At 36.9% G+C, this 14342-nt stretch overlaps 2 protein-coding genes across 9 annotated transcripts in view; one reads left to right on the forward strand and one right to left on the reverse strand.

The window, feature by feature from the left end:
- Positions 1-14342, forward strand: part of RNF180 (ring finger protein 180) — a 206718-nt gene that overhangs the window by 130793 nt on the left and 61583 nt on the right. For all 8 annotated transcript variants that reach the window (XM_066375807.1, XM_066375789.1, XM_066375818.1 and 5 more), the window contains one exon: positions 5204-5429. In XM_066375807.1, the coding sequence (XP_066231904.1) occupies positions 5204-5429 (226 nt within the window). The remainder of the gene's footprint in view (positions 1-5203; positions 5430-14342) is intronic.
- Positions 1-14342, reverse strand: part of SREK1IP1 (SREK1 interacting protein 1) — a 471033-nt gene that overhangs the window by 85726 nt on the left and 370965 nt on the right. The window lies entirely within an intron of this gene.

The raw sequence follows: 14342 nt of genomic DNA on the forward strand, positions 1-14342 counted from the left end.
GGTTTCCAATCTATTAAAATTTTTTTTTATAGATTTTTCCTCATCTAGCTGTGCTACATCTCTTTTGTATCCATGATATTCGATTTTCTTTTCCTTAATGACATCTGAGGGTGGTTTTGTTATTAGCACTAATGAGAATTAATAAAGAATAGAAAGTAAAAAAAATTGACAAAGTAATTCAAAAAATTATGATTTCCTTTTTTTTTAAGAAACTACCATGAAAAACTGAGAATTATATTATGCTAAATGAAACAAAAACTACCTATAATGGAGGGCCTGAGTTGGGGAGAAGTGACAAAGGGGCAAACAACGAGGTAGGGACCCACAAAATGCAAAAAAGGAAAAAATTTGGATCAAGAATAAAATAATTTGCTTGTAAGTAATGGTCGAATGAGAGATATAGTGAAAGAGATAGGAAGGAAACAAGAAAAAAAATACTATTGTATTAAGTCAAACAACAACTACATAGAATGAATAGCCAGTGTTGGGGGGAATGCTAATGAGTTAAAAAGCGAAGTACAAAGCACACAAAATGCCACAAAGAAAAAATTTGAATCCAAAATAAAATAATTTTTTCGTGAGTGAGGATCAAATGAGAGGAAAAGTAAAAGAGAAAAGGAGAAAGTAAGAGAGGGAGAAAAAAGAAAAAAGAAGAAAAGAAAAAAATGAGAAATGTAACACTTATGGGTAATGTAGTTCAAGATAAAGAGAAAAGAATAAGACAAGCAGAGGATAAAAGGACTAAGATGGAAGAAAAAAATAAAGATAAGAAATGAATGAAACAAAAAAAAGTGGAAAAAGTTATAAAGACAATGGACTATTGTTGATTTTGAAAGGTTATCTTCTTCCTTTTTCTTTCTTCTCCGTTTTCCTGGTAAGTGTCACTGTATCTCAGGCTCTGCCCCTGTGTCACACTTAGGGAGAGATTTGCAGTTGATATGTCACTATGGCAATGTCATATACTAGGCCTCAGTCTCATTGGTAGTCAAGGCTTGTTAGCATTTGAAGGCTCCAACAATGGGAGAGTCCGTTTTCCCACAGCCTCTCTTCTAGTCTCTCCTTCCTGAATTAGCAGCCTGGTGATCCAGCTATGAGGTTGCCCCTGCCACTGCCTGGATTGTAAGAAGCTCAAAGAGCTGGCAAATCCCCTCTCTATCCCCACTCAGCACAGGGCTCTGGGTAAGGCTCTGTCAGAGCTGCCAGCTTAATCAGGCAGGGCTGGGAGCCAATTGTTCTCAAGGTGTCTTTCTGTGAGCCTCCAGGCATGTCTAGTATGCCTTAGCACTCTGTGGGACCACTCTCCCCAGGCTTTTTGCACTTTGTAACCTGTATTGGCTGGGAAGAAGATGCCCTAGTTGCTGCCTGCAAGAACAGGAGGCCTTAAAAGCTGCCAAATCCCTCCTTTTAGCGCACAGCCCTGAGTATGAAAGCTCTGACAATCAGAGCCACCAGCTTAAGCAGGTAGGGGGGCGTGCTGACTTCTGTTCAGGCTCCTTTCTAAGGTTCCCTGAGTATATCTAGTTAAATTTGCCTTAGCGTTCTGTGGGATTGCTCTCTGCAGGCTTCTCCCTTGTTAAAAATCCTACAGCCTAGCCTGCCCAACTTCTGCAGTGTTCTCTGAGGTCTGTTCCTAGGAATGTGTTTTTCACCCTGTATCAACTGGCAGGAAGTTGCCTCTGCCACTACATGCAGAGCAAGAAGCACAAAAAATATCACATATCTTGTCTTAGATTGCTGACCTAAGAAAGAAGACTTTGTCAGCCAGAGCCACATAAGCCAGTTGGGCAGTGAGCAGATTGTGGGTTAAGCAAATTTCAGCGATTGGATCCGCAGATCTGCTCCAGAGACTGTCTGCAAGCTGCCCGGGTGCCCCTCCCCCTAACACTCCCATATTTTTTCTTCCCTGGGAATGTTTTTTGTTAGCCTGAATGGCTGGCGGAGGCACCCCGCCCACCCAGAGAGGTCCGGGGCATGGGGAAGTTTGCTTTCGCACACTCCCCGCACGCTGTTGTTTGGGGAGCAGGAATTACACCGAGACTCTGGCCACAGCCCACACAGAAGTCTCTGACCCTGCTCCTCTGTCCAGGAATGCAGGCGCCCATGCCCAAGGGCTAGGAGGAACCACTCTCACACTGTCCATGCTCACCCGCCTTTGCCAAGGTCTGGCGCTGGCGTTAGCTCGTGTGGGCTGAGTCGCCACGGGCACACTCTTTCCTTGGCTTGAATGTCTGTGCCTCAGCCTAGCTCTTTCCACGCCCCCAGCCCTCACTTTCTCTAGATCCAAGTGAAAGCAGCCCTTGCTCAGGTCAGTGAGGAAGGCGGAGTGTTCCGTTCTCCGTCTTATTTCCTTCAGGGTTGATTATATATTTAGCCACCTTTTCGCCCAATCATACCTTTCTGTTCATTGTGTGGGACTTACAGACACTCCTGGGATCATTTTTTCTGTCTTGAGTTGAAGAACTTGTTGAAATTTTGGGGAGAGGTATTGGGAACGCTCCTCAAGGCACCATTTCTCTGACGTCACTCGCATTGTTGTATTTAATTTCTTAATATTTTGTTTAGAATTTTTGCAGTTATGTCATGAGGGATATTGATTTATAGTTTTCTTACAAGGTTTTTGTCTGGTTTTGGTATTGAGGTAATGCTGGCCTCATAGAACGAGTTAGAAAGTATTCCTTCTACTTGTCTTCTCAAAGAGATTGTAGAGAATTTGTATTCTTTCTTAAATGTTTGGTAGAATTTGCCAGTGAACCCATTTGGTCCTGGTGCTTTTTCTTTTGGAAGGCAATTAATATTGATTTAATTTCTTAATTCCAAATGTAAGACAAAAGCATTAAGTAGGTGGCAAGAAAGAGGCCCTTGATCTACTTAGGAAATTCTACTGAAAGACTGAAGAATGTAGATCAAAAAAGTGTCCTGGATTTGGCTGCACAGAGATTGTTAGTAACTTAAACAACAGCTTCTGCAGAGTGCTGAGAGCAGAACCCAGAGTAAGCTGAAGTGTGGCTAGCAGGTAAGGAAGCAGAAACCACATGTAATACGATCAAGTCTCTTGGGAAGTTTCGCTTTGAAAAGAAAGGAGTAATATAGCGTGAGCTAGAGAAGTTTGGGGTTTGTTTATGTTTTGGTTTTATTTTGATGTAAAAGATATGAGAGCATGTCATGTATATTAATATAAATCAATAAAAGTGACAAAATATTCATTCAAATATAAGCAGAATGCTACCAAGATAATTTTTGAAAATTTTTAATAAATGAAGAAACCAAGATCATGCATTTTGAAATTCTACCTGTGAAGATTTTAATTCTTCCTAAATTTACCTACAGGTTCAATACAGTTTCAGTAAAAATTCTCACTTAAAAAAATACTTAATAAGGTAATTCTAAATTTTATGTGGTCATGGAAGAGGCCAAGAATAGCAAAGACACTCTTAAAGGATAACAATAATATGAAAAAACTTCCTTCACCAGATATTGAAGCTTATTATAAAACTATAGTAAGAGACTCTTAGTATGGCATAGGAACAGATAGCAAAAAAATGGAACGAGATGAAATTTAGAAGCTGACCCAGACATGTTTGGCCTTTTCACAGATAACAACATGGCATTTCAGAGCAATGGAGGGAAGGAAAGTCTTTGCAATAAAAGAGCTGTACCAATTAAGAATTACCAAATAAAAATGGAATTTACCCCCACAGCATACCATACATGAAAATCAACTTCCAGTAGATTATAAGATTATAATCTATGAAAACATGCAAAATAATGGTATTTTAATGACGTTGGGAAAGGGCAAAAGCTTAAGTAAGCCACAAAAAGCTCTAACCACAAAGGAAAAATTAAGAACTTTATCAAAAAACATCATGAAAAGAGTACAAAGGCACACCAGAAAAACCAGGGGAAAATATTTGCAACACATCTAATCCATAAAAAAAAAAATTAAGTATAAATACTTATTCATCTAGAAGAAAAATCAGACAACCTAATAAAAAATAAATAGACTAAAGGTTCGCTGTGTCCTTCATAGAAGAGAAATCACCAGCAAGTAGCAGAAGGAGACTGGCCGAGGGGAAGCAAAGCCATCTGGACAAATCAAGTAACAGTTTATCTAGTAGAAAGGTTTTTCTGTATTCTCAAGGCTCTGCTGGCCTCATTGACATACCTTTTACATTTCATGTAACTTACACATAGTAAACCCAGTGCCTGTTCAGATGTTCATCATGATCTCCATTCCTCACAAATACCAAAGTAGGGGTTCCCTCCATGCCTCCGTGGACTGAGTCCAGGTCTGGTTTGCAGAAATATTTCTCAGAGTCCTAGAAAACACTGTAGGGCCTATAAGATGGACAGGGATGTGTTGGGGAAGAGAAGAGGAGGATGGCTGAGGCTAACATGTATTAAATATTTACTATGTGCCAGGCATGTGCTAAACATTTAGATGGATTGCCTCATTTAATACTCACAGAGGAGGAAATTGTGAGATTAATTAAGTAACAGGAACTCTGCTACAGACCTTGTGCTATTAACCTCTGTGCTGCCTCTTTCATAACTACCTCTTAATAACTTCTAACTATCCAGTGGGGGGCAGGGGCAGCACAGTCATCACGTTTCCCCACTGCGTGGCCGATCACAGAATTACTGCGAGTTTCTTTGCCTTGTTGACTTCCTGACATAATAGGCTTTGGCCTTTTTTTGGCTTTGAGGTCCAGGAAGGTGCAAAGTGTAGAATAGAGAACCTTCCATGCAGGATATAAAGATGAAGTATGATATCTTCTTGTCCTCACTTTTCGTCATTGGTGGGTGCCCATATAAAGCTTCATAACCTTGTAACAGTTTATTTGCTGTGTTGGGAGTGTGCTAGGTGGACAATCTGTAATTCTGGGACTGGTATGCCTAACACTTACTGACTGGTGCTGGTTAAATCAAGGTACAAGTATGCTTAATTTATGTGGTGAGGTATATTTTAGCACTTAGCATTATATAAAAAGAGTCAGACTTCTGAGTTTTTTCATGTACAGTATGTTTTCAGTTTCTTCTCACTTTGCAAGGTAGCATTTCTGTTCATTTGACTATGTCACTGAAACATATTATGTGCTTTGCAGAAATATTTTCATACATTCTAACAGAATGTAAAGTCAGTCTCTATCAAGGAAACTAATCTCAAACTGAACTAAGAAAGATTGTTTTTGCTTGTGTTTTGCAGACTTTGACTAATGACATGAGTACAGATGATGAGAATGAATATGTAGAAGAAAAGGAAAGCTACATCTGTGCAGTGTGTCTGGATGTTTATTTCAACCCATATATGTGTTACCCTTGCCACCACGTCTTCTGTGAGCCCTGCTTACGGACTCTTGCCAAAGACAATCCTGCAAGCACTCCCTGCCCACTGTGTCGAACAATTATTTCCAGAGTCTTTTTCCAGACAGGTAACTATTTCCTTTAACCTGACTGCCTGATTATTCTGAGTACCTCTTTGTCCCAGATCTAGAGGTATTTTATAACTATTATGAGCAAGTTATTGAAAATCATGTGCAGCATAATGTGTTACTCTCCAGTCTAAAACAGTGCTTTCCCAACTCATAGAACTGTGTTAAAATCATAGAATCATAGGTAAGAATAGGTTCTCGGCTCTAATCGCTCTTACTTTATGCTGAGGTCTTTACTAAGACATCCTAAGTAGTTGTTATTCAGTCTTTACTTGGACTTCTCCAGTGTCAAGGATATTCCATTGAAATCTGAAGTGGCTCGGCTGATTGTTTATTCCTCATACTGCCTTCCACCACTACTCATTCTCTAGCCCTTGTTATTTCCTCAGGAGGCTTAGAGAATATATCTGTAAATAGCTGAGGAAAACTATCATGCCTTCCCCCACACTCCAGATGATCGTAAGGTCTTTCTTCTTGAATGAGAAAAGTAAAATTGGAGTAAGGATTTGTTTAGCTGATTATTGTGCAAAGATGTAATTTAACAGTATTTAAAACATCGCAATGGAGAGGGGAAAAGCTAATCATGGATATGGAACATAGAGAACTGCTAAGAAATAAGGGACGAGTGATACAGGTGAGCAGGTGAGACTGACGTTTATAGAATGCACTACAGTGTGCTAAAAGTTAAAGGAAAAAATTTCTCTCTTCACATTCTCACCTCAACCACAGAGGACTTAATGGGGACCAGAGTACATACCATACTTTATTAATAGTATATTGAAGATTACACATGGCACATTTTTCTTCCCTAAAAGAAAATTGAAGGATCCACTGTCAGGGAGAGTCAGATGATGAAGATAAGCTCTGAATATCCTGACCCAACCAGCTACATGAAGACTTGCAAACCTGGTTTAAGGGTCAGTAATCAAATAAGGAGCAAGATAGACCTCTGTGATCTGCCTAGTGCATGTAGCTGAAACAAAATCACTGACTTGAACTTAGACCTGGAGACAAAAGGAGACAAAATGACATGTCAAGCATAGTGACTCTACCCAGTAGAGAAATGTGGTCAGAAGCATCAAGCTGTCATCAGTCTCACTAGACAGATTACTCTTCCTTTCATTGGAAAGAATAGGTAAGGGATAGAGAGCGAGGGAAGCAGTTCCAAGTTCCATGAGAGGGTGGAATCTTACTGGAGATTTCCTCATTTCTGGCTTATATTGAAATAGAAGGTTTTTTTTTCCTAATACCAGAACCCTTGCTGGGTTCCTTGGAGTGGAAAAAGTAGAGGCACCAATGACATCACTTTCTCAGTGTTATCGCTATCTATGCAAGAAAGCATTCACTAAAAGCCTGTTTTAATAGGAAGCATAGGCTGTAAACATAATGATTTAGGTAGATGTTGTCTTTGCCTTCCATGATCTAATTTAACACTGATAGTTATTTTAAAATTGCTTTCCTTAACATCTGAAAACAATAATGACTCATCTCTCTTGATTCATTCATCAAAACAGCAATGCCATATTTTTGTTTTTTAAATTTTATTTTTAGCGAGAGAGAGAGAGAGAGAGAAAGAGAGATGAGAAGCATCAACTCATCGTTGCATCACTTTTGTTGTTTATTGATTGCTTCTCATACATGCCCTACCGAGGGCTCCAGCCCAGCCAGTGGCCCCTTGTTCAAGCCAGCAACCCGTTGTTCAAGCCAGTGACCTTGGGCTTCAAACCAGTAACCTTTGGGCTCATGTCAGTGACCATAGGATCACGTTGATGATCCCACACTCTGTCAACCCTGCACTCAGTTTGATGAGCCTACACTCAAGCTGGATGAGTCCTCGCTTAAGCCAGCGAGTGACCTTGGGGTTTTCAACCTGTGACCTTGGCATCTCAGGTCAATGCTCTATCCACTGTGCCACCACTGGTCAGGCACCATATTTTTCTTTATTTTCAAAATCGGTTCTTCTAAAATAAATCATATTGGGAATACATATTCTACTGAAATAAGTGTGTGGTTGTATACTGTAATTTAAAAGATGACAGTAATAATGGACTATCTTACTTAATACTTTATACCCTACCTTAAAAGGATTTGAGGTGTTTTAAAAGATATAATCAACAAAATAGCTGGGCAAGGGAATTTATTAATTGAAATGGAATATAAAGACCAGGTAAGGGGGGAAGGGCTGATAAATAAGCCATTGGACCCTACATTGTGACTACAATTAGATGAACTGCTTGGTTTTAAATATTCTGGCTGCCTAAGGGGAAAAAAAGTACACAAATGATTCTCAGGATTCATGAAAGGAAACAGAGCAATTTCTTAGAGTAAGCAAAGGTTTCTCTGGTACTTTAAGAGGAATTTTTCATATGATTTTTCCTCTAGGGTATAATGAAAGATGGAGTAGGCAATGTCCTTAAAAACATCTCAGAACAAATGCAGTATCAGGTCTTCTAACATTGTGTTTATGGTGTTCTGTGATAACACCTAAGGGAATATCAGTAAAAACTAGGGAAACCAACATTGCTAATAAGATAGCCAAAAATATGGTCTTTTCTCTTTTAAAAATAACTTTTAAAATTATATAAGTAAAATAATTCATTATAGCAAAATCAGAACATACAAATAAAATTACAAGTTCAAAATCCTTCATAGTCTTACCATTTAAAGTATCCTTTCAGAATATTTTATATACTTTTTTTTACAAAAATATTGAGATCATACTGTACATAAGGTGTTTAACCTGCTATGTTTTACTTAAAATTCTTGTGATTATATCCTTATCTACTTAAGGTATCTACTATTATGGGACATTTGGTTATTTATTATTTATTTGCTGATATATATGAATAAATATTTGCACACATCTCTGAGTATTTCCAGAAGTAGAATTGGTAGTTAAAGCCTATGTGCGTTTTAAGGCTATGTATACATTGCAAAATTATGCTTCAAAATTGTTGCAAGCAGCAGTATACAGGGCCTTATTTGCTCTGTACTCTGGTTTTCTTTTTTGTCCCCATTTTGAAATCTCTTACCATGCTCTTTGCTGATTTTTCTTTTGATCTGTTCATCTTTTTCTTGTTTATTAGCAAAAGAAATTTTTAAGTAATGTCAGCATAAAACTGTCCTATTTGCAAATCATTTTCCTGGTTTATACATTAATTATGTTTCTTGTACTTTAGGAATGTTTAGAACTGTATTTTTATGTAGTCTCATTTAACAATCTTTTTCTTTATTATTTCTAATTTCAAAGTTAGGTATTAAAAAGCCTTTTCCACTACAGAAGTATATAAACATTCTTCTTGCCTATATTTATTTTAGGTATTCATTTTTTTCTCATTTCCCTACATTTCATTCTAGTCTACTTATTATAGTGCATGGTTAGATTAAGAGTACAGTACCTTTCTTCCGTTTCCTGAGGCATTTGTCCAATAATATTTGCTAAACAATCCATTTTTCCTATGCTGCTTGAATAGCCTTTCTTTAAAAATAATAATAACACTAAAAACAACAATAATTACTAAAATGTGTATTTCTTGGAAGCTATTCTGTTTCATTCAGATTTCTGTCTTGTACTATACCATAACTTCAATCTTATAATTACTATAGCTTGTTTAATAATGTACAAGTGAATTAAACTTATAGGTTATCTGGGGATAATTTACTTTTTTTTGATAATTTATATTTTTAATTGACATTGTTATAATGTTGAGTAATTGTTATTATAGTATATTGCCTCTCAATAAATTTCTGTAATTTCCTTCCAAAGCACCACTTTTATTAGCTTTATAGCATATTTTTTTGTTTTGCTGAGATTATTTTCCTCTTTTGGTTTTAGGTGCTTTGGTTGATATTTTGAGAAAGTTAGTTTCCAATCTTAGTCTATTCTGTTAACCTTACTGACCCTTGAGAGTTATTTAAGTGAATGAGTTAATCATCTCATTTCATTTATGGACAGACCAGGGGACAGTTATGGTCAAAGGTTAAAGTGGAAAAGCTGTCATGTTCTAAGGAACCTCAAGAGATTTGTCCAATTAATAAAGGGTTGTCATTTTTCCCATAACTTGTGCTTTAGGAAAATAAGGATTTTAAACCTAAACTGTAACATTCACTGGTTATGTGATCTTTCTTAAATTACTTAGCACTGTTGGATGCAAACTTGATAAAATACTTAACACTTAAAGGTGAGAAGTTGAATTAGGACAGGATATGTAGAACAAAGGGTAGAAGACATTAATATAGATTGTTTACTGGAGGTCAAGATACACTATTGAAAGTTGATAGAAAAAAAATTAGTAGACAATATTGGCTGTTAAAGAGTATGCATTACATCTTTGTTCCTAACATAGACCTCATTTTTTTTTCAAGTAGTCAGCTCTCCCAACATAAACCAGATGGCTCATGAGTAGGATACTAAATATTCAAATGATAAATGAAATTATTATTATAAATATTACATATCAAAATGGATAAAATCTTAGTAATTTATATAGCTAATAAAATAGGAACTCCTAAATATTAATATCATTACGCATAAGTAACATTCTGTAATAACTCAGATATTTTAAAGTCCACAAATTTATTGTGACAAAATATCAAATATAGAATATTTGTTTTGGGTTTGGTTTTTTCCTTGTTGTATATATTTTTATCATCACTCTACATATTTAGCTAATGGGACTCACTAAACTAGATTTTAACTTTGAACAATTTACTAGGAAAGGATATGAAAATTAGGTTTGATTTTATTTTCAGAGGACACAGACTTTCCTGGTTGACCTCTCTTTTCCCAGCATGCAGAGCTCCTCTTGGCCCCAAATTCCATAGGGTATGCAGTTACTAGTGGTAGCAGACCTTTCTGCCACCCCAGGGCAAGAAGCTGCCATGTCTGAAGAGCTGGTTCTTACTTAAACTTATATTGTTCATTTATATTGTTCATATTTCTTTGAGTCAAACTAGTCATGTTCTGTTGAATACAAGCTATAATAGTAGACTCATGTTTTTATCTAACTTGTGTTGTTTCCATACACATGAGCATGTCTTGTTGCCTCATCTAGGTAAATGAATTTCACTAGGAGATTATGGTCATTGGCAAATGGGACATTCTTGCCCTACTAGCAGAGCTGCAAAGTAAGCATGGCCTTGAAGCCTTGCTGATAGTTTTAAGACAGTGTGTGGCTCTTCATTGGTACATGGTAAAGTGAGCTCAATGCCAAGATATATTAGCCCTTCTCCATTCCTATGTAAGGAAAATATCTCAGCTCTCCTTGACACAGCATCCTAACTCAGTTTTACTCTTGCTGCTGTCCAATTATACAAAGACAGCTGTTTAAGGTTGAAAAAAACAGTAAAATCAACATATTATATTGATTGTATAAGATAATCAGTTATATGAGTGAGATTATATAAGAGTGAGATGAGATTATAAAATTTCTAAGGATCATCTCACAAGAGATTACTAAACAGAAAACTATGTTAAGACATGAGGATTCAGCTTTAGCTGATAAAGATTATTTTGTTAGACTCTGATCCCCAGTCTTGTCTGTTTCTTGCAAATGTACTTTATTATCAATAAATCTCCTAGAACTAAATAATGCCTGTGAATAAGCATGCATAGCACCTATTAAAATAAGAAACAGTTGGATCTCCACTCAAAGTTAGGACCCTTCCTATGTGTATACAGTTGACCTTTGACTACTATGGGTTGGAACTAAGTGGGCCCACTTACCCATGTATTTTTTTCTTTTTTTTTTTTTTTTTTTTTTTTTTTAATTTTTTTTTTTTAAATTTTTATTTATTCATTTTAGAGAAGAGAGAGAGAGGGAGAGAGAGAGAGGGAGAGAGAGAGAGAAGAGAGAGTCAGGGGGGAGGAGCAGGAAGCATCAACTCCCATATGTGCCTTGACCAGGCAAGCCAGGGTTTCGAACCGGCGACCTCAGCATTTCCAGGTCGACGCTTTATCCACTGCGCCACCACAGGTCAGGCCCATGTATTTTTTTTCAATAAATCAACCATTGTTTCTTCATATCCCCAGGTTTTGCAGTCACAGAGTCAACCAACCATGGATCAAAAACTATTTTTGATCCTCATTTGGAAGTCTGTGCTGCAGGGGCCCAACTGTATGCATTGCTCTGTGCCATTTTATATAAGGGACTTGAGATCCACAGGTTTTGGTATCTGTAGGGGACCCTAAAACCTGCCCCCATGGATATCTAGAAATGACTATAGTTATATTTGGGTGGGGGGGTCAAAATTTATATGTAGATTTTTTACTGTATGAGGGTCAGCACCCATAATTAGTCAACTGTAATGCAATACTGTTGGAGAAAGTAGTTTGTTTTTTTAACTATTATAACACGCTGCAGATTTCCTTTTTTGTCAGATTATTTTTACAAATGGCCTCATTGATGAAATGAAATGAAATATTATGTTTTCAAACAACATAGAACTCAGAAGAGAATTATCAGGGGGAAAAACTTTTTTAAGAATGAGAAGTAATTTTAAATGGGTAAACAAGTCCTTTAATATCTGAATGAGATGGCTGGACACATATATCCTAGTTTTTAAATTAGAACATAATAACAGTGGTTCCAGCTAAATGAGTATGCCCTATGTTTATTATAATACTCATCATATTATAATAAGACTGTAAGGCCTGAATTAATCCTGTTACAGCACTTTACCCTGTAATGTTATGATTACCTTTTTTCTAAATGGAGTTTAATGCAGGTATTATGCCTATTTTACAGTTTTGAGTCTTACACTTATCAGAGTACTTTTAACTATTGTTAACAAATATTTAATTATAACTAGTTAAGTATAAAATTACCAACATTTAAGTATAAAGCTGAAATCAGAGTTGCACCACTCTATTGGTACTGCATATAGTGAAAAATTATCATGTATATGCAGTGGTCTAATTTTATTGTCTGTGACATAATACAGTAAAACTCATGGTAATAAATACTATAATTGAATTGTTTTTATGTAGTTGGTGATTAGCTTTGCACTCAGCCAAAATGAGAAGACTAGAATTCCTTCATTCTAACAATCGTACTAATTTTTTATTTTTTAATAAGTGAGAGACAAGTATACAGAAAGATACCCACATGTGCCCCACTGGGATCCACCTGGCAAGTCCCCTACCCCGCGATGCTCTGCCCATCTGGGGCTGTTGCTCTTTTGCTCGGCAGCTGAGCTATTTTTAGCGCCTAAGGCCGAGGCCATGGAGCTATCCTCAGCACCCAAGGCCAACTTCACCCGAACCCAGCCATGGCTTCAGGAGGAGAAGACAGAGAGAGAGAAAGAGAGAGGAGAAGACAGAGAGAGAGAAAAAGAGAAGGAAGAGGGGGAGGAGTGGAGAAGCAGATGGTCACTTCTCCTATGTGCCCTAATCGGGAATTGAACCTGGGACTTCACACATCACGCTGACACTCTACTGCTGAGCCAACCAGCCAGGGCCTCATGTACTAATTTTATGATAGTGTCACACAAAGATGCTGTTTCCACTGGTACTGCTACCACATTTAACTAAATGTACCATTTAATCAGACTTTAGAATCTTTCTAGGATATTCAGGTTTTTGTCTTTTTCTAACATATTCAACAATATGAATATTGATCCATTCAATACATTATAATGTGTATTTTAATAAAAAGCATCTACCCCCTAATAGGTAGGATTGGCAGTGGTGGGAATAAAGGTGATTTTATCACCTTTTATTCTGAGCCGTACATCTTGGTCTGTCTTTAGATTTTTTAAGGCTTCTTCCAGATAATTTTGAGAAATGTAACATTGAATATTTTATTTGTTGCTGCCAAATTCTGCATTTTTAAGTTTAAAAAAAATGCCATTAGATTTGTGCAACACAGTGCTATAGCAAGAACAGCATCCTTGGGTAAGGTTTGTAGAGTTTACACCAAATAAAAATAAGATTTAATATACTTAAATAATTTGAAATGATTTTATAACAGAAAAGGGTGAGATTATTTTATTCAGTGGTTATTGAATCTACCACTGCATCAGAACAATGCAAGGAGCTTGCAGTGTAGTGGAGACTCCGAGGTCACTTCTCCAGCAGGTCTGCTGCAGTATATCTGGGCAGTTCCCAGAACTATGTTTTTATCATCCTGATGCACAGCCAGGCTGCAGACAGCCATTTTGGAATAATTTGTCCAGTATATAATGCCCTGAAGACAAGAATCACATTTAATTAATTCTAGATTCTTAGCTGGATGAGCAAAGTGCCAGATGCAGAATGAATGTTTGCAGGATAAGTGCAGAAAGCAAGTACAAAGAGAAGTTCTACAACTCATGGATGATTCCACAGGTAAGAGGCATTAGAATCCAGTTCATATTTGGCCCAGCAGTGGTGGCCAGTTATTACAAATAAAGTTATTGGATGACTCTTACAAGCATGTCCTTTCCATCAGGTGTACTAGAGTTCAACAAGTCCAAATAAGTTTTCAGTATAAATGAGAGTAGAGCAATGGCATCAACATTTTAGAATACTGCTACAAGTTCTCCGAAGAAGGAGGGGTATGGGGGAGAGGAGAATGAAAGGGTAGGAGTAAGAATTCTTGAGTTGCAAACTCTTCAACTTGGTTTATATTATCTCCCACGTGAAATCTTCATTTATTTATCACACTAGTCTCATTTCTAAAGGCATTTAAAGAGTTGCATGTCATTTGACCAAGAGTTCATTCTTAACACAATACCACTTATCTTATGGAATTTTTAATTTGTCAGAAAAGACCATGAATTAATCATTATTACTTAAGGATTAGTCCTGCAGGAAGATAATCATTACTATGAGTGAATGTGTTATAAGCCATTTGATAACTGATTCAGTTCTCTTCATCAGTATGAATGATATTGATGAATCCTTTGAATTGAACCACATAATAGTGCCATGAC

Source organism: Saccopteryx leptura, chromosome 1 (assembly GCF_036850995.1).
Source record: "Saccopteryx leptura isolate mSacLep1 chromosome 1, mSacLep1_pri_phased_curated, whole genome shotgun sequence".
Lineage (NCBI taxonomy): Eukaryota > Metazoa > Chordata > Mammalia > Chiroptera > Emballonuridae > Saccopteryx > Saccopteryx leptura.